Below are 21,261 nucleotides of genomic sequence, written 5' to 3' on the forward strand. Positions count from 1 at the left end.
AATGTGCAATCTTTTTAACTAAAAAGTCGATCAGTTAGTCAGATTATTTTTGAAAATGTAAAAGTTAATATGACAATGCTATACCCCATTTGGTCCTTGCTGAAACTAGTTGGGACACCTCTGTCTGGTTTTCTTATAGTTGTAAGTGCTGTTACTTCAGATATCAATTATCTGTAGAAGTTATTTATTTGTGTTGATCAACGAGAAACTGATTCATAATATCTGCTTAAGTAATGATCAAGAGTGGTTATTACTAATAAACCCTGCAGCATGGATCTGACCTTCCCAATGTTAGTGTTGTCCAGAGCTGCATCCACTTCATCCAAGATGAGGAAAGGAGCTGGGCAAAAGCTGTTAGGAGAGACATTAAGCATGAGCTACAGACAAAAAGATTATTATTGGTAGTAGTAGTAGTGTTAGTATTATTGGTAGTATGAATATTTTCTGTTTTCATATGAGTACAGATTTTAGCAGCAGTACCATTCATCATCATATTTACCAGGCTGGTTAGTCAGCAGGATGAATGCATGACACACATCATTGATTGGTGTATTTGTGGCTTACTGCAAAGACCTTCAAACATTTTGAGCATTTATTTTACTTAAGCACGTTTACTTGCCCAGGGCTTTTATTGTGGAAAGGGTTTCAATCTGAAGCTGTTGCCCCAACCTTAAGTTAGAAATGATATTTTCTTCTTCTTCTTAAGTCATCTAGGTCAACTTAATTTGTGAGACCAGGAAGTACAGTGACAGCTAAAAGCGTACAGCGCGTTCCATCAGACCACGTCAAACCAGCTCTTATTGGTCCAGACTAGCAAAGATTTATGAAATTTTACAAGATCAAATAAATCTGTTTTGCTGACCTTTACAGGTTGTTATGATAGGAAAAACAAGCTTTTAGACAATAAAACATTCATGTTAAAGAGCCACACAGCTTATGTTCCTGCCACTGCTCTGAGTCACGTGACTGGGGTTGGACTTACTCTCAGCCCCACTTCTCATTTACAACACTTCTCTGAGGTCGCTAGCTAAGGAAATGTTGAAAGGTTTGATGAAAGCAAACAGCTACATAATATAATGTATTATATTGTATTTACTATGTTACTAATTAGAGAAATACCAGAATTTTAATAAAGCACCTCTTCGATTAAGACATCAATTTGCGAGCTCAAGCATGCACTGTCTTTGACTGCAAACAAACAAACAAACAGATAAATAGATAAATAAATGCCGACCCAACTCTATGACCTCTCATGTGGGACAGAAACATTCTTTATTCCAGGTCTTTCATGCAGAACACACAAACAATAGAACATAGAAAAGAGTGAGAGAAGGAAACAAGTCAAAGACACACAAGAACTCCAAAACAGGAAGTACAAAGCACAATAAAATACCAGCCATAACAGACCACTGTACAAGAGAAAATCATATAATGGACTAGGAAAACACACGGATCATAAACACAGCTGCACAGGGCTGCAGCTATTAAATATTTTAGTATTCGAGTATTCTATCTAATCTTCCATCGATTAATCAAGTATTCTGTTTGATGATGTTTCAAGTGAAACAAGATCATGGTCTGCTGCTAAAAATATGAAAATAAAAAGCAAAACGATAAAAGGCTCAATAATATATATTAAATTGGTGTTGTCTAGTTCCCTCTTTCCCAGCTGACATTTATAGTTAATAAATATTTTATGGAACAACATTTAACTTACATTTCATTCACAATTTACGTTTGTATTGACCTCATCCCAGTCAAAATCTAAAAATATTCACATATAATGAGTAGTATTTAATTATTTCATTAACCTGTTCAGTAGTAAGCTACTAGAAATGCTAACATTTAATTTCTACTTGTAACAATGTACTTGTAGCATATTTATTTTATTATGTACAGGTTGGCAACATAATCTAGTCTAAATTACATTGAAATATAAAAATGTTAGTGAATTATATACTGCAGTGGTGTGAAAAACTATTTGCCCCCTTCCTGATTTCTTATTCTTTTGCATGATTGTCACACAAAATGTTTCTGATCATCAAACACATTTAACCGTTAGTCAAAGATAGCACAAGTTAACACAAAATGCAGTTTTGAAATGATTGTTTTTATTATTTAGGGAGAGAACAAAATCCAAACCTACATTGCCCTGTGTGAAAAAGTAATTGCCCACCCTTGTTAAAAAATAACCCAACTGTGGTGTTTCACACCTGAGTTCAATTACTGCCACACCTGTTTCAATCAAGAAATCACTTAAATATGAGCTGCCTAACACAGAGAAGTAGACCAAAAGCACCTCAAAAGCTAGACATCATGCCAAGATCCAAAGAAATTCAAGAACAAATGAGAACAAAAGTAACTGAGATCTATCGGTCTGGTAAATGTTATAAAGCCATTTCTAAAGCTTTGGGACTCCAGCGAACCACAGTGAGAGCCATTATCCACAAATGGCAACAACATGGAACAGTGGTGAACCTTCCCAGGAGTGGGCGGCCGACCAAAATTACCCCAAGAGCGCAGAGACAACTCATCCGAGAGGCACCAAAGACCCCAGGACAACTTCTAAAGAACTGCAGGCCTCACTTGCCTCAATTAAGGTCAGTGTTCACGACTCCACCATCAGAAAGAGACTGGGCAAAAATGGCCTGCATGGCAGATTTCCAAGACGTAAACCGCTGTTAAGCAAAAAGAACATTAGGGCTTGTCTCAATTTTGCTGAGAAACATCTCAATGATTGCCAAGACTTTTGGGAAAATACCTTGTAGATTGATGAGACAACAGTAGAACTTTTTGGAAGGCAAATGTCCCGTTACATCTGGCGTAGAAGTAACACAGCATTTCAGACAAAGAACATCATACCAACAGTAAAATATGGTGGTGGTAGTGTGATGGTCTGGGGTTGTTTTGCTGCTTCAGCAACTGAAAGGCTTGCTGTGATAAATGGAACCATGAATTCTGCCATCTGTTCGTCAACTAAAGCTGAAGCCATCTTGGGTGCTGTGTCAGAGTCCAAGCCCCCAGGCCGGGCTCTCCCAGCTGACCGGCTTCTGTCTCAGACCACATTACCCAGCATGCCCCTCGCGGGGATTCCCTCCACGTTGCACCTGCGTCATCCATGTCTATATATGGAAGACGCCACACCGGCTCTTCACTCAGTCATTGTTCCACCGTGTTCCATGATCAGAGTATTCAGAAGCTAATACAGCTAAACCTCCACCTTTCTAACTCAGACCTCATCCTTCCGTCAGCCTTTCCAGCACCGCTTGCAGCCAGCAGTCTCTAATAAAGCTCGTACTCCCGAAACCAGTCTTCGAGTCTGACAGGATGACTGAGTCCATTAATCCAGCGGAGTTCGAGAAGAGGAAGTTGGAGCAGGTTGTAAGCGAGAATGTTCAGCTCCACGCCCTGGTCGACCGGCTTAACACCAGGCTGAACTCCCAGACCGATCTCTCCCTGCAGATGTCTACTGCCGTCACGGCACTCCAGCAGCAGGTTCATGCGCTCCAGTTGCAAGCCCTCACTCCACCGACGGGAAAGCCACACTTCAGTCTCCCGGAGAAGTGGAATGGAGAGACGGGGAGTCCAGACGGTCTGCTTGCTACCCTCGACATGCAGTTCGAGTGCCACCCAGGACGCTTCCCCACTGCGCGCTCTCGGGTGGCACAGCTCACCTCCCTGCTCTCCGGACGCGCGGCAGAATGGGCCGCTGCGCTCTACAACTCCAAATCACTGGAGTGCAACGACTATGCTGCATTCGTGGCCGCCCTCAGAAAGACTTTTGTTCCACCCAGCAGCGAAATGGGGGCAGAGACACGACTCCTAAAACTCTGCCAGAAGGAGCGCTCTGTGTGCGCATATGCATCGGAGTTCCGCACCATCTCCGCCAAGCTGCGGTGGGATGACTCTGTCCTCCGAGCCGTCTTCTTGGAGGGACTGGCAACCTAAATCCGGGATGAGATGGCGGGAAAGGAGCTACCCCAGACCCTGGATGAAGTTGTGGATCTGGCATTGTGCATGGATCAGCGGGTTTTGGTTCGGCCCAAGCCTCTCATTCGCCCATCCAGGACGCCTGGACTTTTTCCTCGTCCCCCCACGCCTACTCCTGGACCCGTTGCCACTGAGGAGCCCATGCAACTGGGTCACCTTCCTCCGGAGGAGAGACAGCGACGGTGGCACGAGGGCCTCTGCGCCTATTGTGGTTCCCCCGACCACAGACACATGAACTGCCCCCTCCGTTCGGGAAACGAAGGAACCCACTGAGTGTCGGGGTCGCTCAGCCTGGGTCACCTCCAACCCCTGCCCTTTCCAATCGGCTCCTTCTGCACGTCATCCTCCAATATGGCGAGACCTTGCTCCAGATGCACGCGCTGGTGGACTCGGGGGCCGCTGACAATTTTATGGATGTGGATCTGGCTGAACGCCTACGGATCCCCACTACCCCCTTGGAGAGGGTTGTACCAGTGACCACGGTGGACGGCAGGCCCCTCCAGCCTTACCCTGTCCAAAACTGAACACAGTCTCTCCAGATGACAGTCCAGGGCCACTGGGACACCCTCCATTTCCTGATCATCCATGCTCCCTCCTCTCCTCTAATCCTGGGGTTTCCTGGGCTCTGCCTCCATGACCCACGGATCTCCTGGTCCCAAGCTCGCCTTCTGGAATGGGGGGCCCAGTGCCAGACCCACCTCTCTCCTCCTCCACCTCGACCTGACTGCCCGGAAGGTGGCTCCGGTTCGGCGCCACCCAATCTGCCACCGCCCTATCGGGATCTGGCCGCGGTGTTCGATAAGCAGCGAGCCACCGCACTGCCGCCTCACCGTCCATACGACATGGAGATCAAGCTCCAGCCAGGAACCAGTCCACCCCGGGGGCGCCTTTTTTCTCTCTCCCCCGCCGAGTCCAGAGCTATGGAGGACTATATCGACCAGGCCCTCCGGCAGGGTTTCATCCGACCCTCGTCGTCCCCAGGTGCCGCAGGCTTCTTCTTTGAGAGGAAAAAGGAGGGTGATCTCCGCCCCTGTATTGACTACAGAGGACTGAACAAGATCACAGTCAGAGATCGCCATCCTCTGCCGTTCCTCACGTCCGCCCTGGATGCCATCCCCCAGGCGCGGATTTTCACCAAGCTGGACCTCCGGAGCGCCTACAACCTGGTCCGTATCAAAGCTGGAGATGAGTGGAAGACGGCGTTCATCACCCCCACCGGTCACTGGGAGTACCAGGTCATGCCCTTTGGACTGTGCAATAGCCCCGCCGTTTTCCAACGCTTAATCAATGATGTCCTCCGTGACATGTTGGGACGGTGGGTGTTTGCCTACCTGGACGACATCCTGATATACTCCAAGTCAGAGGCTGAACACCACCACCATGTTCGCGCTGTCCTGACCCGGCTCCTGGACAACAACCTGTTCTGCAAGCCCGAGAAGTGCTCCTTCCACCAGCGGTCTGTTTCATTCCTGGGCTACCTGATTTCGGATCAAGGTCTAACCATGGACCCTCAGAAAGTCCAGGCGGTTAAGGACAAGCCCCTACCTACCAGCCTAAAGCAACTGCAGAGTTTTCTGGGTTTCTGCAACTTCTACCGTCGATTTATCAAAGACTTTAGCACCATTGTAGCACTTCTCACTTCTCTCACCCGACCGAGCCCTCCTGGTCAACCGTTCCGGCTCACCCCAGACGCCGTTCGGGCCTTCCACTACCTAGTCGCTCGTTTCACATCGGCTCCTATCCTGCGCCACCCGAACCAGGCAGTCCCTTTTGTGGTCGAGGTCGACACCTCAGATGTCGGCGCCGGCGTCATCCTGTCCCAAGGCGGCCCCGACGACAGGCTTCATCCCTGCGCCTACTTCTCCAGGAAGTTTTCCACCACCCAGCAGAAGTACGGCGTGGGGGATCGTGAACTGCTGGCCATAAAATGGGCGTTGGAGGAATGGAGGCAGTGGCTTCTGGGCACCACTTAGCCGTTCACCGTCTGGACTGACCACCAGAACCTAACCCACATACGGTCCGCCAAGCAATTAAATCCTTGCCAGGCACGCTGGGCCCTCTTCTTCGAACCCTACGAGTTCCATCTCGCCTATCGCCCCGGGACAAAGAACCAGAAGGCAGACGCCCTCTCCCGCCAGTTCACCCATTCAGCGCCCACGTCCGAGCCGGCGCCCATCCTCCCGGAGCACCGTTTTGTGGCCCACCTTGGGTGGCCGTTGGAGGAGGTCATCCAAAACGCCCTCCGGGGTGACCCCGCGCCGCCAGAGACCCCCGCCGGTCGGCTCTACGTCCCCTCGGCCTGTCGCAGTGAGGCGTTGTCCTGGGCCCACTCATACCATACCATACCACCTTTATTTATATAGCACTTTAAAAACACAGCCATACGGCCGACCAAAGTGCTGAACAGTCACACAATAACAGAGATAAAAACATAGAACAGAGCAATAAAATGCAATTAACAGATAAGAAACAAGCCAATATAAAAGCTCAGATAAAAACCTCACAATAGTTCCGATAGAAAACCATTACAATGGATGATAAAATAAGAGTAGTAAAAACCAAAATAACAGCTAACTGTTAAAAGCAAGGGTAAAATAGTGTGTCTTTAGTCTAGACTTAAAAACTGCCAAGGAAGATGCCAGTCGAACTGCGGCTGGAAGTTCGTTCCACATTTTAGGACCGGCAACAGAGAAAGCTCTTTGTCCGCATGATTTATAACACACTTTTGGAACCTTGAGGAGCAACAGGCTAGAGGACCTGAGTGTGCGACCGGGAGTATAAGTCGCAAGAAGATCAGAGAGGTACACGGGGGCAAGACCATGGAGGGATTTGAAGACAAAAAGCAATATTTTGTATTGGACCCTGAAAGTGATGGGCAGCCAATGAAGGGATTTTAGAACCGGAGTTATGTGCTGGCGCCTGTCAGTACGTGTGAGGAATCTTGCCGCTGCGTTTTGGACGAGTTGAAGTCTGGCAAGGGTTGACTTATTGACACCCAGCAATATTGCGTTCGAATAGTCGAGCCTAGATGTGATAAAAGCATGAACAACTGATTCCAAATTTTTCCTAGATAAAACTGCTACTAATTTAGACAGACGGTGGAGTTGGAAAAAACAGGATTTTACGGTGGCATTGACCTGGGCGTCCATCTTAAGAGATGAATCCATCTTTACACCCAGGTTAGTCACAATGGTTTTTAGCTTTTGAGAAACAGATGAAAGATCTGGAGTTTGGAATGGGCTAGATCTGACCGGACTAAAAAGGATAAGTTCAGTCTTGGAATCGTTGAGATGCAGGAAATTGGAGGCCAGCCAACATTTCACGTCTAGTAGGCAATCTAGAAGAGGCTGGATTGATTGCTGGGGTTTCACTGACATGTAAATCTGGCAGTCATCTGCATATAAATGATATTGAATGGAATGTTTTTTTAGGATTAAGCTGAGTGGAAGGAGGTAAAGGCAAAACAACAAAGGGCCCAGAATAGACCCCTGCGGGACCCCACACGAGAGAGGAGCAGAGCGAGATGAGATATTGTTTAGCACTACCCGTTGGGACCTGTCAGACAAATAGGACTTAAACCAAGTTAGGGCTGGACCACATATTGAAGCAACCTCCTCTAAAAGTAATAAAAGGATGTGGTGGTCGACAGTGTCAAAAGCGGCGGACAGATGGAGAAGTAATAACACAGCAAAAGCGCCAGAATCCGTAGCCATAAAAATGTAATTAAAAACTTGGAGGAGAGTGGACTCAGTGCTGTGCAGGGGTCGAAAACCCGACTGAAAGATATCCATTATGTTATGATCAGCTAGATGAGTCGATAGCTGAACATAGACCACCTTCTCCAGAATTTTTGCCAGAAATGGAAGCTTGGAATGAGGGCGATAATTTGAAAGAACTGAGGCGTCAGAGCCGGGTTTTTTTAAGAAGCGGCTGAACCACAGCATGTTTGAAGACAGGGGGTACAGCACCGAAACTAAGACTGGTATTGATAAAGTGCTGGATATGATGACCTATTGTTGGGAACACCTCTTTCAGGAGGCGCGGAGGAAGGATGTCGTCTGGGGAACCAGATGGTTTCATCGACAGAAGCAAAGATTGCAGACATGGTAGGGAAATCGGTTGAAAGCTGAGGAAGGGTGCTGTATTAAAGGTTAAGGTAGGCAGGGTGTACAGAGGTAGTGATAAGCTAGCCCTGATAGAGGAAACCTTATCAGAAAAGAAATCAAGAAACTGATCGGGGAGATTTGGTGCAATAACTGAACAGTTGGATTCACGAGGAACGAGAACTGAATTAATAGATTTATAAAGAACTGTCTGGTCACGCAGGCTTCTCTCGGACTCTCAGGTTCCTTAAACGGGCTCTCTGGTGGCCACGTATGGAGAGGGACGTTAAGGAATTCACGAGCGCCTGTGACGTCTGCGCCTGCTCTAAGGCATCCACCCAGGCTCCGGTTGGCACCCTCAGACCTCTTCCGGTGCCCAGCCGTCCCTGGCCCCATGTGGGGCTGGACTTTGTCACGGGTCTCCCGCCGGTCAATGACCTCGACACCATCCTGACGGTCACTGACCGGTTTTCCAAGGCTGTTCACTTCATCGCCCTCCCGGGCCTCCCCTCGGTCCCATGCACTGCAGAACTGTTTCTGGAGAACGTGGTGCATCTCCACGGGTTCCCGGTCGACGTGGTCTCGGATCGTGGTCCCCAGTTCACGGCCCGTTTCTGGAAAGCCTTCTGCCATCTAGTGGGAGCTTCTGTCAGCCTGTCTTCGGGCTACCACCTACAGACCAACAGTCACACGGAGCGGGCAAACAAACAGTTGGGCCGGTACCTCCGCTGCTTTGTCTCGGCCCAGCCCTCGCAGTGGCCTAAGTACCTCCTCTGGGCGGAGCTGTCTCATAATCTTCACACCTCCTCGGCCACTCAGATGTCCCCTTTCGAGGTCTGCTATGGCTACCAGCCCCCGGTCTTTGCCCACCAGGAACCCAAAGTCGCGGTGCTGGCCGCTCAATCCCTGGTGAGGCGCTGCAAGAACGCATGGATCAAGGCGCGGGCCTCCATCACCCGGGACAACGCCCGTTACTCCCACCAACACCTCCGCAGGCATTGCCCGGGTCCCTCCTATGCTCCAGGGGACAGGGTCTGGGTGTCCACGGCAGGCTTCCGGGTCCGGGCCGGTTCCAGGAAGCTTGCTCCCTGGTTCCTCGGACCCTACCCCGTGCAGAAGGTCATCAACCCGGACACGTACCGGCTGCGGCTGCCTACAAGCCTTCGCGTGCATCCCACCTTCCACACCTCCCGGCTCAAGCCTTATGTGGAATCCTCACTCCTGCCACCTCGGTCTCCAGCGCCTCCGCTGGCCCGCTTCCTCGACGGTGAGCCCATCTACACCATCCGGCGCATTCTGGACACTCGCCGCCGGGGTCGGGGTTGGCAGTACCTTGTGGATTGGGCGGACTACGGCCCCGAGGAAAGCTCCTGGGAGCCGGCCCGCTCCATCTTGGACCCTGCCCTCATCTCGGACTTCTGGGCCCACCGGGGTGGCCCGGGGACTTCGGGAGCCGTCCCTGGACCGGGGGGTCCTGTCAGAGTCCAAGCCCCCAGGCCGGGCTCTCCCAGCTGACCGGCTTCTGTCTCAGACCACATTACCCAGCATGCCCCTCGCGGGGATTCCCTCCACGTTGCACCTGCGTCATCCATGTCTATATATGGAAGACGCCACACCGGCTCTTCACTCAGTCATCGTTCCACCGTGTTCCATGATCAGAGTATTCAGAAGCTAATACAGCTGAACCTCCACCTTTCTAACTCAGACCTCATCCTTCCGTCAGCCTTTCCTGCACCGCTTGCAGCCAGCAGTCTCTAATAAAGCTCGTACTCCCGAAACCAGTCTTCGAGTCTGACATGCTGCAGCAGGACAATGACCCAAAACACACCAGCAAATCCACCTCTGAATGGCTGAACAACAAAATGAAGACTTTGGAGTGGCCTAGTCAAAGTCCTGACCTGAATCCTATTGAGATGCTATGGCATGACCTTACAGGGTATATGCAGAGATCTCAAAATTAAATTTAAGACTTTTTCAAGACTTTTTAAGACCTTCAAAAAATAAAATTAAGACTTTATCGCAAAGAACTAATCAGCGGTTAAACACTCATATATTGTTTTTACATATTGCATTGCTTCGTTTTCTACTTCATAACGGGTTACGTTCATCCGGGACAGCGAGGCTGTAGCAATAATGGGCTCGACACACGGGAGGCGACATCGCCTCCCCTACATTCATTTTCAATGAGACATGCGCGAAAAAGCGATAATCGCGGGTCTCCCTCCTACCAAGCAAAACGCGAAAAACTTGCCTGTGAAATTTTGCGCTCGTGCACGTATCGTGCACAGGCGACCCAGCGACGCAATCCCAGAAAGTTGAAACATCTTCAACTTTTCATCGCTGTCGCTCGGACGAGGACCAATCAACGAAGGTTTCATTCACTGACCAATGAGCGGACAGGATGATCTGTACGTCTCCGAGCAAACATGGAGGAGAAGTTGATTATTATTATGTTTTACATAGTAAAATCAGAAGTAAGATTTCACATAACTCTAGTAGCATCTTGTGAAACATCATATCTACCACTTTTTTTAAACTCTGAACCGCTTAAATAACCTTAATTCCCTCCAACCTGACACAGCCAAGCAAAACAACGGACGTTTCGATTTCGCCATGGAACAGAACGCGTAGACGGCTTTGCCGCTGGCAGCTGCCGCGGATCGCCTCCCGTGTGTCAGGCAATAAAAGTGACAGCGACAAATTTCGCTGATATCATTTCTATAGTGCCTCTCAAGATAAAAATCACGAGGCACTTCAGAAAAACAATAAATGTAAAAATATAAAAAAGAATTTAGAAAATGGTTAAAATATATTTAAAATGAGCAAAAAATAGACAATTGTGATTTAAAAATATGTTAAGAAAGAGAGAGTGAACAGGAAAGAGGGAAATTAGTGGATCCTGAGGAAGGTGGAATAGGTGGAGAGAGCAGAATAAAGTGAGAGTGGTGAAGAAGATCATTCAAAAGCCAGCTTGAACAAGTTGGGACTGTGTTGTGGTGGTTCAACCCGATTTCCACAGAAGCTAGCGATGGATAGCTGCCGCTCTCGGCGGCTAGCAGCAGCCTTGTGGCTAGCACAACACATGTGCGACCTTAAGGAGTTTATGCCCATTGACACGATACTTATTTTCTTCTTGCATATTGTACAGTATGCCTTGCTCACGTTCCCCTCGACTGGCTGCAGCCATTCTTTGAAATCCGGGATATCCAGCTAGGACGCTGCAAACTTGCACTTTCCTATTCTCGTTGTGCGTTCACGTTCACCAACACTCTTCCGTCTTAGCATTTAGGTGCGTTCGTAATATGCACCGGGAACACCAGAGCGTTCTTTGCACTTTTGAGCTTCCACCCCGTCCGCCCTGGTGCTCTGAGAGAAAAATTACTAACGCACCCACAACAGCGTAGTATTTGTTTTTATCTTTTTATGCTCCCTCGGTTTGTTAAAAAATAAAACTAAAACAAAGTGTTGGCTATCTAATTCAGAAAAAAAATCTCTAAATTTAAGACTTTATAAAGCCGTGATGACTTTTTAATACTTTTTAAGGGCCTTAATTTTTCCAAAATTGATTTATCACCTTTTAATACTTTTCAAGACTCCGAGGATACCCTGAAAACCCTCAAATAAAGCTGAATTACAACAATTCTGCAAAGATGAGTGGGCCAAAATTCCTCCAGAGCGCTGTAAAGGACTCATAGCAAGTTATCGCAAACGCTTGACTGCAGTTATTGCTGCTAAGGGAGGCCCAACCAGTTAGGTTCAGGGGCAATTACTTTTTCACACAGGGCAATGTAGGTTTGGATTTTGTTCTCTCCCTAAATAATAAAAACCATCATTTCAACACTGCATTTTGTGTTTACTTGTGTTATCTTTGACTAACGGTTAAATGTGTTTGATGATCAGAAACATTTTGTGTGACAATCATGCAAAAGAATAAGAAATCAGGAAGGGGGCAAATAGTTTTTCACACCACTGTATAACGGCTTGCCACAATATCTGCGGTGGATGGAGCAGACTTGTAGCAACAACCAGACGAAATTGCAGCGGCTCTGGCCCACACAGCTGCAGAGATCCACAAATAAACAGGATGGTGGTGACTTTCCTTCAGCTAGTGGAGTTTAGTTGTTCACAACCATCACATATTTTCTGAACCACACGTGCTCATGAGAATAATACCGGCTAGCTTAGCATTAGCAATTCTGCTCGTAGTTTAACTCTAGATCCCAAACTTTGGACCGTGCCTGCCTTTGGCCCACCTTTTCTGTCTTTGCTGGTGTTATGGAAATTCTATATTTCATTACTTTAGTCCTATTAACAAATCTATTAACTGAATGTCCTGAAAGCATTCTCTCTCTCTCTTTCTCTCTCACACACACACACACACACACACACACACACACACACACACACACACACACACACACACACACACAAAAACCACTCCCATTCCTCTCTTATCTTTTTGTGTAAATAGACTCCGTGACCAGATATTCGGGGCATTTGCCCTGCGCACTTACCACAAATCATGATTTGGTTGTATGTCTGCCTCATTGTCTCCTTTTTTCTCCCCAGCTGCAGGAAATGAGTTTATTGATAAAATATATTGATAAAATCCCTAACATAATTTGGTCCTTCGAGAGCCGGGGTCCCGTCACCTTGCGGCGCCAAAAAACGATGCCGGAGGACTGTCGACAACCTAAATCTCCTCCAGCGCTGAGTTATGCTGGGGGGTCGGTGAGGGTCTTGACATCGCTAGGAGGAATGCAGATCCACAAACTCAAGCCCTGAAGTGGAGAGATTTGGTGAGACAAGTTTGTTTTTGTCGTTTCGTCTTGTGGTATCGAGAGAAAATCCTAGGTGACCAGGGGTTAAATTGGTTTGTTCGCCGGAAGGGACTTGTTAAACAGTTTCCTGGAGTGCTGTTTTGGTATGGTTCAGAGAGAAAGATAAACAGATTCCGGAAATGCTGTATTGGGCTGGTTTTTTGAGCGTCTTTGCCAAAATATATATTCAACCTGGTGTGATAAAGAGATGAATGAATAGACCGGTATGATAACCAAGAGGTAAAATTGGTTTTTGAGCATTTTAGCTGAAAATATAAACGCAACTCTGTTTTGGCCTGGCCTTTGTGAGTTTAGCCTTGAATAGAAACGCAACTCTAGTTATCTGTTGTTGTTTGTTTGTCTTAGATGTTGTCTGCTTTAACAGTTGCTTGAATAAATGAGTGTATGGGTTTGCCTTGTACATGTGGCATCTGATTATGGGGGAATAACAACTCACAAAATACCTTTTGAGTTAATATTGTATATTGATGGAAATGTAAATCCAGAAAATGTGGAAATGATCTGAAAATTATCAGAGGATTGAAGGAAAACATGGTTTTGATAATCGCTGACGTGTCACAAATGTACTATGGCTACGAGGATGCACAGAGCGGTGGAGAAAAAAAAGGGTTGAAGACGAGAGAAAGCACAGCCGGGCTCAAAAAACCCAAACAGCTGCTGTGCTCTGAGCTAATAAGGTCTTATCAATTGAGGCCTAAAGATAACTTAAATTAGAAAATAATGAAAAATTAACTCCTTGATGCAAACTAGTCATTACAGTGGACAGGTTCTCAAAATTGTAGTTTATTTATTTGTTTTTTGCTATTAAGCACAGCTGTTGAAGACTTTATTGCATTTGAGCCTCTGGACTTCAGTAAGTCCAGCTAACATATTTCATATTCAGAATGCACGCTGTCCACTGTGGTGGACATGTAGTAAATTATAAGCAAGTTATTAAATATTACAAAAAATATGTGTTGAAATTTGTTTCATTCACACCTGAAGATGAATGAAAATAATAGTTAATCATGGTTGAAGATTTCATAATTCATGCATCAAAGGGTTAAGCACTGACCAAATATTCAATTCCTGGTATCTGGTGACAAATATAATTTGAACTATGAACTGTGTCACTTTTAGTGGCTTAAAGGGAAAGAGTTTTAGTGGAACCCCTCAATTTGAGAAATTGACTGTTTATCAGTACTTGGTAGTAAAAGAGAGCCCTTTTTCAAATCTTTGTATCTGACATGTAAAATCAAGACAAGAGAATTTCAGAGAATGACAATCGAGCCCAGGCAACAGCAGATTTGGTGTGCAGTGCCTGTTGAAGTCGAAAACTGCATTTTGAACAGTTTAAAAATATTGGTTGTCATGAACTGAATCTCCTGGTGTCTGTCAAATGTAGGAACTTGTTCAGATCTCCAGTTAGCGGACACAGTGATCAGAACAAGGGAAGAAACTGTCTGGAAGTAAAATTAAAATGAGACAGCAGATTAAAGCTTAAAATTTTAATTGTTTTAATTCTTCATGTATTCCCAGATTGGGAACTTTGAAATGCTTTGGCACAGAATTTCACACTCCTCTGTGTCTGGGTTATGGGCTCGACACACGGAAGGCGACAAACGACTGCGATCAGCGAAATTTGTCGCTGTCGCTTTTATTACCTGACACACAGGCGGCGATCCGTGGCAGCGGCCAGCGGCAAAGCCATCTACGTGTTCTGTTTTATGGCGAAATCGAAACTTCCGTTGTTTTGTTCGGCTGTGTCAGGTTGGAGGGAATTAAGGTTATTTAAGCGGTTCAGAGTAAATAAAGTGGTAGATATGATGTTTCACAAGGTGCTGCTAGAGTTATGTGAAATCTTACTTCTGATTTTACCATATAAACATAATAATCATCAACCTCTCCTTCATGTTTGCTCGGAGATGTGCGGAGCATTATGTCAGCTCATTGGTCAGTGAATGAAACCTCCGTTGATTGGTTCTCGTCCGAGCGACAGCGATGAAAAGTTGAAAATGTTTCAACTTTCTGGGATCGCGTCGCTGGGTCGTCCGTGCACGACACGTGCACGAGCGCAAAATTTCACACGCACGTTTTTCACGTTTCGCTTGGTAGGAGGGAGACCCACGATTATCGCTTTGTCGCGCATGTCTCATTGAAAATGAATGGAGGAGAGGCGATGTCGCCTCCCGTGTGTCAAGCCCATTAAACAGCAAGGTCGTATAAGAAAAACATACACATCCTAACAGACTTTGACAGTGATGTGATTCTTAAGCAGAAATCAATTCCTGAAAGAAAAACTGAACCAAAACGAAAGAGTAACTCAGACTTAATGCTTTAATTTAAATATAGGCTTTGCACACTTTGAAATTTAGTAAGAAGCTGCTGAACAGTTGATTTGTGTTTATCTGTCCTCTTTGGAATGTAAACATCTGCCCATGTTTCGGGACCGGTTGAGATAAGGTTAATGTTGACACAGATTGCTCAACCTTGTACACTTTAGAATTGGAGAAGTGGAACTTATGCAGTTTCTGACTGAAACATTTAAATGGTGGTAAATTTAAATAAATTAATGAATAGACTTATTGCTGAACACATCAAATAGTAAATTCTTAACTACTATCATTAATCAATATCATTAGAGATTATCCAATATCATCAGAAACATTATCTATTGAAGATAGATGGATTTCTAGGTTACCTGTCACGCTGCCTTCGTCTCAGCCCTCGACATCCTCCCCCGGAGGAACCCACACTCATTCAGCCCAGTCAAACTCCACTACCCAGCATTCCCAGCGCCAGCCTTCCGGCTCACGTCACCCGCCACGTCTACATTAGGAAGTGCAGCGCAACACCGAATCACTCAGTCATCGATCCTAACCAGACTATGTTCCGAGTCCTTACCGAATCCTACCGAATTACTCTAACCAGTTCTGACCAGACCAGCCCAAGCTACTAGAGCCCTGCACGGGCCTAAAATCTGAGCCCGTGTCCGGCCCAGCCCGAGGGGGTGGAGCCCCAGCCCGACCCGGCCCGAAAAGGTTTTCAGGATTCTCGGCCCCGGCCTGAGCCTGACCTTTTTTTTAACTAACTAAATGAAAACAAAGTACGTCAATCCTGACCAATGTGTTAAAAGACGTGCAGGATCCGATCAATTTGTTTTTCCCTCGTTTACCATCACGGAGATAACGGCGCACTGGCTCTGGTGTTAATCAAGTTAAATTTGATCTCTTTCCAACAATTTTCACAAGAAAACAAAACAGTCAAAAGCAGGGCTTGTGTTGACCGGACAGTTCCCGTATTTGACTGTTCATTTTGACGGAGAAAGAATAGAAAGAATTACCCCGACGCATGCAGACGAACTGACATTTTATTCGTTACACACATCGCAGATGTAGCTAAATCACCCAAGAAAAGATTCCCATCTGAACATCTGAGCTGCTCAGCGCAGCTCGCTGTCAGCACATATGTGCACAGCGAGGCGAGCTGAAGATGTGGAGATTGGCTTGGAGCGTGTTGCAGAACCAGAGCGCATGCGGGAAGGTTCCTCCCACTGAAGCGAGTGTTTTCCAAACCCTGTCTCTCAGAGAGACTTGTCACTTATAAAATGTTCCCTGATTATGAAACTTTGGCTGAATAGTGCTTGTTCCTGTCTCCAATGTGGTGACACATCCAGGAGGAGAATCCCAGAATCTCTTCAGCTCAGACAACGCATATGATTATGCACAAGCGTGACCCGTCCAACCGGTCTCACAGTAAGACCGGGTTGGACCTGTTCAGGTTTACGCAGACAATCTTTACATAGAATTGACTTACAGATATAAAATTAATTCAGTAAAATATGAAGCATTTTATTTAAATATCCATTCATTAATTTACAAGCACAGAGAGCCACATCAGATGGATGGAAGAGCCGCGGGTTGTGACAAGTTTTCTCCAGGACCAGAGAGGACGTAAACTCGATACATCTCTTTTATTGTGAGGTAATAATTTCTCTGAGTTTTGCGGTTGCGGGCGGGAGTAGACAAGCACGCTGCAGGTGCGGACGGGAGTGTAACACACACATTGCAATTGCGGGCGGTAATTTGTCAGAAATTCAGCGGGAGCGTGCAGGAGCGGGATGAAGAAAACAGTCCCGCGCAGGGCTCTACTGCTGCGTTTGTGTTTCAATTTTTTCTATGAATTCGATTAAAAATAAAGGCGCCCGGCCCTGCCTGTGTCCGAGGTAATTACACAGTCGTTGGCCCGAAGCCCGGCCCGAGGGCCTAGGGCTTCAGTGCAGGGCTCTACAAGCTACACACCCTGCCGACTCATAGTAAGTCAGCTTGTTTCCTTTTGGAGCCGCTGTTCTCACTAGCCTTGTACGGTTTGGCTCCTAGAGCAAACGCGTGTCGATCTTCCCGGCGTCAGTCACTCCGCGCTTGGGTCATAAATACATGCTACAATCCAAACTCTCGCTCCGGTCCCGCTCAGCTCGAGTCAGGCCTAACAGAATGACTGAGTCCAACATTGACCCAGCGGAGTTTGAGCCCATGCGATCGCAGGTGGCCCAGATGGGAGCTTCTCTGGGACGCCTAGCAGATAAAGTGGGAGTCCATCGCCACAGTGGTTCTCCAGCTTTCCGCTGCGCAGCAGCAGCGAACCTCCAGAGAACGGGAGGAACCGATACTTAGCCTCCCGGAGAAGTGGGACGGATTGCACGGCTCCCCTGAAGGCATGTTAGCCACACTCGCCATGACCTTCGAGTGTCAGCCCCACCGCTATGCCACAGCCCGCTCCCGCTGCTCACCTCCCTCCTCATCGGCCGAGCTCAGGAGTGGGCCGCAGCCCTGTATAATAAGAAGTCGGAGGCCTGCAACGATTACGAAGTTTTTGTGGCCGAACTAAGGAAGGCTTTTGTTCCCCCCAGCGGCGAGTTGTCAGAGGAGGCCCAACTCCTTCAGCTTCGACAGGGAAATCAGACTGTGGCCCAGTACTACGGCTGCCAAACTGAGATGGGGGGAGGATGCGTTGAAGGCGGTCTACCTGGAGGGGCCCTCTCCGCGGATTTGAGACGGCATGATTGGAAGGGAGACCCCGGAGACCCTAGACGAGGCAGCCGACCTCGCTCTTCAGATGGACCTGCGTCTCTTTACCCGTCGATCCGTTGAACCGCCAGTGGCAATGGCTTTAACGCCAGCTCGTCCTCGCCCAATCAGTGTGTCCACTGACGAACCCATGCAGCTAGGACACCTGAACCAAGAGGAGAGAGAGAGATGCTACAGAGAGGGGTTGTGCGCCTATTACGGTGCTCCTGGCCATCGACGTGCCACCTGTCCTCTCCGGCTGGGAAACGCAGACCCCAAGTAGGCAGTAGCAGAGGGGTCCTACTTGGAGTCACCGGCACTCCCTCAACCCGCACCCTGCTCCCAGTCACCCTTCATCTTTCCCAGGGACCCGTCGAGCTGAAGGCGCTCCTGTATTCCGGAGCAGCAGACTGCTTCATGGACAAAGATCTCGCCTCTCGACTCCGGGTTCCCCTGTCATCCCTCCGCCAGACCCTTCCCGTTACCTCCGTGGATGGAACCCCTATCAGACCCTATCCAATCCGTCAGGAGACGGTTGGTCTCCGCATGGACTTTAACTCCCACTCCGAGACCTGATCGTGACGGCTCCTTTGTCCCCCATGATTCTAGGTCACTCCTGGTTCCTGCGCCATAATCCCCAGAACTCCTGGTCGTCTGGCCAAGTGCTTACATGGGGTGCTGTCTGCCAGTCTCATCGACCTCCTCAACCCTATTCAGAGCCTGGCCATCCAGTTCCTGAGGATGTCGACAAATCACAGTTCCCCTCCTGTTATCATGACCTGGCTTAGGTTTTCTCAAAGAACCCCACCACTGTCTTGCCTCCTCACCGCCCTTACGACCTGGAGATAAAACTCCTGCCCGGTTCTGTTCCACCTTGGGGCCGCTTGTACTCCCTGTCCCCAGCAGAGACCCAGGCCATGGACGCCTATATCACTGACGCCCTTCAACATGGGTTCATCCGCCCTTGCACCTCGCCAGGAGCCGCGGGTTTCTTCTTTGTAAAAAAGAAGGAGGGGGTCTCCGCCCATGCATTGACTTCCGGGGTTTAAATAAGATCACGGTCCGCGATCGCCACCCCTTGCCTCTAATGACAACCGCCCTGGATGTAGTGTCCCAGTCCACCATTTTCACCAAGTTGGACCTACGCAGTGGGTACAATCTGGTCAGGATAAAGCAAGGCGACAAGTGGAAGACTGCCTTTATCACCCCGACAGGCCACTGGGAGTACCTTGTGATACCTTTTGGCTTGTGCAACAGCCCCGCCGTTTTCCAACGCCTCATCACGGACGTCCTGAGAGACATGTTGGGCAGATTGGTTTTCGTTTACCTCGATGACATCTTGATTTATTCCCGAACCCTAGAGGAACATGTCACACACGTCCGAGCAGTCCTCTCCCGGCTGTTGGAGAACCGGCTCTACTGCAAGCTGGAGAAGTGTGCTTTTCATCAGGAAACCATTTCCTTCCTGGGGTTCATCGTCTCATCCCAGGGTTTCTCAATGGACCTCCAGAAAGTCCAGGCTGTCGCCCAATGGCCGATACCTACATCCCTGAAGCAGCTGCAGAACTTCCTGGGCTTTTCGAATTTCTACCGACGCTTCATACGCGGTTTCAGCTCCATCACGGCCCCTCTCACTGCCCTAACCAAAACATCAAACCAGACCCGCCCATTCGGTCTAACTCCTGAGGCCACACAGGCTTTCCACACCCTGGTCCATCGCTCGGGTGGGGGGTCCTGTCACGCTGCCTTCCTGTCAGCCCTCGACATCCTCCCCCGGAGGAACCCACACTCATTCAGCCCAGTCAAACTACACTACCCAGCCTTCCGGCTCACGTCACCCGCCACATCTACATAAGGAAGTGCAGTGCAACACCGAATCACTCAGTCATCGATCCTAACCAGACTATGTTCCGAGTCCTTACCGAATCCTACCGGATTACTCTAACCAGTTCTGACCAGACCAGCCCAAGCTACTAGAGCCCTGCACGGGCCTAAAATCTGAGACCGTGTCCGGCCCGGCCCGAGGGGGTGGAGCCCCAGCCCGACCCAGCCCTAAAAGGTTTTCAGGATTCTCTGGCCCAGTCACTCCGCGCTTGGGTCATAAATACACTCTACAATCCAAACTCTCGCTCCGGTCCCGCTCAGCTTGAGTCAGGCCTAACATTACCATGTTTTTTTTTGTTTCCATTATGTTGTTCTCATATGGCATTAGACATCTAGAGGTCAAAGACTATTACTCGAACCATGGGTCAAGTCCATTTATAACCTTGAGACTTTCCTAACAAATCAGTAAACAACTTGACTTATAAACAAATCTCCCTAATTATGACTGAAGTTACCTAAACCTTGATTTAGTGTTCGTGACTTCAGTAATGTTTGACTTATGATCTGTTACTTCTATATGAAGATGTTAAATTAACTGTATAGTTGAAGAAACTTGTTCTTTAAAAGTTATGTAAAATATCTCTACCTTGTGGGCTGCACAGTGGCGCAGTGGTTAGAGCTGTTGCCTTGCAGTAAGAAGGTCCTGGGTTTGCTTCCCGGCCTGGGATCTGTCTGCATGGAGTTTGCATGTTCTCCCTGTGCATGCATGGGTTTTCTCCGGGTACTCCGGCTTCCTCCCACAGTCCAAAAACATAACTGTTAGGTTAATTGGTCTGTCTAAATCAGACCTGGGCATTCGGCCCTTTGGTTGACTTTGACCGGCCCGCGTAAGGTTAATTGGAAATTACAAATTAAATGTATTTTCTCATTTTACCTCATGCATGGGCTAAGGCTGCATTGCTTTTATTTTGAAGTTGTTTTTTACGTGCACAATGACGCAATACGTATAGCAACAAGTGCCCGCGGTTGACATGGTGATTGTAGCCCCAGAAATGTCCGCTCATGCAAAAAAAAAAAAAAAAAAAAAAAAGGATGCCAAATACAGGATTTTCAACAAAAATTGGACTGCTAAGTATTTTTTTTTTACTGAAGTCGGAGGCAAAGCCGTGTGTTTGGTTTGCGGGGAGGAGATTGCCGTGTTTAAGGACTACAATTTGAGTCGGCATTACGACAAGAAACACTCGGAAAAATACAAGAACTCATCTGATGCTGAGAAGGCACGGACATCCGAAGCTTTGCTAGCAAAGTTACAAAAGCAGCAAGGCTGTTTTACTAAGCTTCACACGTCCAGGGATGCAGCAACCAGGACCAGCTTTGTGATATCCCACAAAACGGCTAAAAACAGCAAGCCGTTTTCGGAGGGAGAGTTTGTCAAAGAGTGCATGATGGACTCCGCAG

The 21,261-nt window shown here is 47.7% G+C and overlaps 1 protein-coding gene across 4 annotated transcripts in view; it reads right to left on the minus strand.

Annotated features, from left to right (window-relative positions):
* The window catches only part of smc1b (structural maintenance of chromosomes 1B), a 218,780-nt gene that overhangs the window by 7,734 nt on the left and 189,785 nt on the right, over positions 1 to 21,261 (minus strand). For 3 of the 4 annotated variants that reach the window (XM_054732714.2, XM_054732713.2, XM_070550220.1), the window contains exon 23: positions 282 to 351. The exons of the other annotated variant lie outside the window; for it this stretch is intronic. In XM_054732714.2, the coding sequence (XP_054588689.1) occupies positions 282 to 351 (70 nt within the window). The remainder of the gene's footprint in view (positions 1 to 281; positions 352 to 21,261) is intronic. 4 annotated transcript variants of the gene reach the window in all.

The sequence above is a fragment of the Nothobranchius furzeri genome, chromosome 4 (assembly GCF_043380555.1).
Source record: "Nothobranchius furzeri strain GRZ-AD chromosome 4, NfurGRZ-RIMD1, whole genome shotgun sequence".
In the NCBI taxonomy this organism is placed as follows: Eukaryota; Metazoa; Chordata; class Actinopteri; order Cyprinodontiformes; family Nothobranchiidae; genus Nothobranchius; species Nothobranchius furzeri.